Source organism: Prunus persica, chromosome G6 (genome assembly GCF_000346465.2).
Source record: "Prunus persica cultivar Lovell chromosome G6, Prunus_persica_NCBIv2, whole genome shotgun sequence".
In the NCBI taxonomy this organism is placed as follows: Eukaryota; Viridiplantae; Streptophyta; class Magnoliopsida; order Rosales; family Rosaceae; genus Prunus; species Prunus persica.
The window spans coordinates 20822033-20824744 of record NC_034014.1 but is presented as its reverse complement, the minus strand read 5'-3'; the positions used below and the strand labels follow the sequence as shown (position 1 = coordinate 20824744).

The window sequence follows — 2712 nt, the reverse complement described above, 5'->3', positions numbered from 1 at the left end:
CGGAGTTCATTGCGAAGCAAGCCATCCAGCAGATTGAGGACTGCGATACCGCCAAGGAGCCACCCCAGAAGGTCATAAGGATTAACACAATTCTAGCCGACTCCGAGGAGTCTGGATTGACCAATAAAGAAAAGAAGAGGAAGATCAAACAGGCTACTATGATCTTCCAAGTCTCAACTAGCCTCTCATTAGCAGAAGACGATCCCGTGCTCGGATTCTAAAAGAAAGACTTAATTGACCTTGATCTACACACAACGACGCCCTTGTCATCAGCATTCAAATCGCTCAGGCCATGGTCGACCGAATCCATGCAGATGAGGGCAGTGCAGCCAACATCCTACAATTAGCAGTCATCCAACAGATAGGCTTAGAGACAAAGATCAATAAATCAGCCAGGTCGCTGACTGGCTTCAATGGCACAACAACGGTTACCGTGGGCACAACAGATCTCAATGTTTACTCCCCACCTGTAATCAACTCGCAAACATTCATGGTCATTGATGAAGTCTCACCCTACAATGGCATTCTAGGCAGACCATGGATCGGAAAAATCAACGCCATCACCTCTACCACACACCAAAAGATCTGCTACCCAATCCTTGGGGGCGATATCGACCAGATCAACAGCAATCAGGCAATAGCGAGGAAATGCTCAGCTCAAGGGCTAAGAAAGGCAAGCAAACACAATTCCTCCCTATGAATCAGGCAGATCTAAAGGGAGTAGAACAAGCAAAGAAGAAAGGAGATCTCATTCCTAATGGCAGAGCAGACCAGGAAGGAAATGGAATAACTACTCTTTAATAGCAATCAAAGAGTCAGAACCAAGTGGAGGGAATCCGTCCGGAGGTCTCTCCTGAAGAAGGATGGAAGCCCGAGGAAGACGTCGAGCTAGTACCCCTTGATCTTGACAAGCCAGAGAGAAAAGCGCAGATTGGCTCGCGCCTAATCCAGGAGGAAAAAGTAGAGCTTGCAACATTCCTCCAGAACAACAAAGACGTATTTGCATGGTCACCATCCGACATGCCAGGCACTCTGATTCATAATCCGTGAATTCCTACACGATCCTAGGAGTGCCTAGATTAACACATAAAACTTTGGAAGCGATCCAACGGTCCGAACATATCGAACCCGGATAACGCACAATATGCCAAATCCGTTCGATAGCCAGACGACATCTGAATTGAAATCCGAGAACGCCTACACACTCGTGACAACGTGAGGATTACAACAGAACAAAATGTGGCTTCACCATCCTTGCCCACGTGCCATCACACGCGCCGGTAGCGAGTAGGTGTATAGAGTAATTTCTGGCAACGGAAAAACTCCACACCGCAATTCACCTTTCCTACCTTAGCTACTACTTGAGGTGAGGATCACTTTATTCAACTACGGGGAGGTCCAATTCGGACAGCAACCTACTGGAATTTCACTTTGAAATCCGGCCAAAACCTAGGTTTCAAAATCGATTTCCTAGATGCAAAATTGATTCAATCATATCTCATAGACAGCTAGAGCAAGTAAAAAGAGGAAGGAACCTCACCTGTTTCATCGGGTTTGGGCGGGGGAGGCGGCAGCGCTACGACGGTGACAAATCGGTTCAAACCAGCCGAGATTGCCGACGAAACTCTGATATTAAACCCCACCCCATTTGATATCAAGCCCCATCCCATCAAAAATTCTCTCCTCTTGTAGACACACCCCATTGCACACCCCATCAGATTTGCAACAACCTCCACCACACACCCCATCCCTTTTCCATACCACCAAACCCCCATCTCTGCAAACCACCGACCCCCATCGCATAACCCATCTCTGCAAACCTGAACCCATCTCTGAAACAGAGCCATCACACCCATCTCTGCTCACCACCGAACCCATCTCTGCAAACCACCAAACCCAATCGCACATCCTATCTCTGCAAACCCGGACCCATATCTTCAAGTTTTCACAAATCCTTTGAAGAGCCACAGTTTGATTTCAATATTTATGTTTATAAGTGTTGATTAAGCCTACGTTTGATTTCACTTTTGAAAAGCCAAAGTCTGATTTTGATTTTTGATTTCAACGTTGAGGGTGTATGGTTCGACCCTGGTTTTATGAAATTGGATTTTAGTTTCGGTAGATTACCACCAAAATGGTTACATTGCTTCAGTGGCAGTCCACTGAATTTGAACCTGAGTTGTACTAAAATTGATTTTACTTTCGGTAGGTTACCACCAAAATTGTTACCTTGTTTCGGTGGCAGTCCATCAAATTTGTTTCTATGTTTCAGGAGATTCCCACCAAATGTGTTTTTCAGTGGTACTCCACCGAATATGTGTTATTTTTTCAGTGACGTTCCATCGAATTTATTTTCGTTTTTCAGTGATCATCTACCGAATACATTACTGAGTGTGTACTTAATATTGTTTGTTTTTATATATGAAGAGAACTCACAGAGGTATTACTGAGGCTTCATTATCCCGACCTAATAGACGGCGTTCCACGGCCTCAATGAGGAGACAGAGAGCGACTCCCCAAGATCACTTTGAGGATACTACAGGGGTTGAAGATGTAGCTCCTGCTCATGATAGTAATGTTGACGCAGAGGTTGAAGATGTAGCTACTACTCAGGATAGTAATGTTGAGGTACATGCCGAGCCTACTTCGCTATCTCGAGTAGGTCCCATTGATCCATCTTTACTTACGAGTTTTAAAACTCACATAGCAGCT

General features: G+C 45.2%; 1 protein-coding gene across 1 annotated transcript; it reads left to right on the top strand.

Annotated features, from left to right (window-relative positions):
• LOC109949722 lies at positions 293–700 on the top strand. Its single transcript, XM_020565833.1, has one exon. The coding sequence runs from the start codon at positions 293–295 to the stop codon at positions 698–700; it is 408 nt and encodes a 135-aa protein (XP_020421422.1).

Coding starts and splice junctions, on each gene's coding strand:
- LOC109949722 (XM_020565833.1), top strand. CDS start 293: ATGGTCGACCGAATCCATGCAGATGAGGGCAGTGCAGCCAACATCCTA.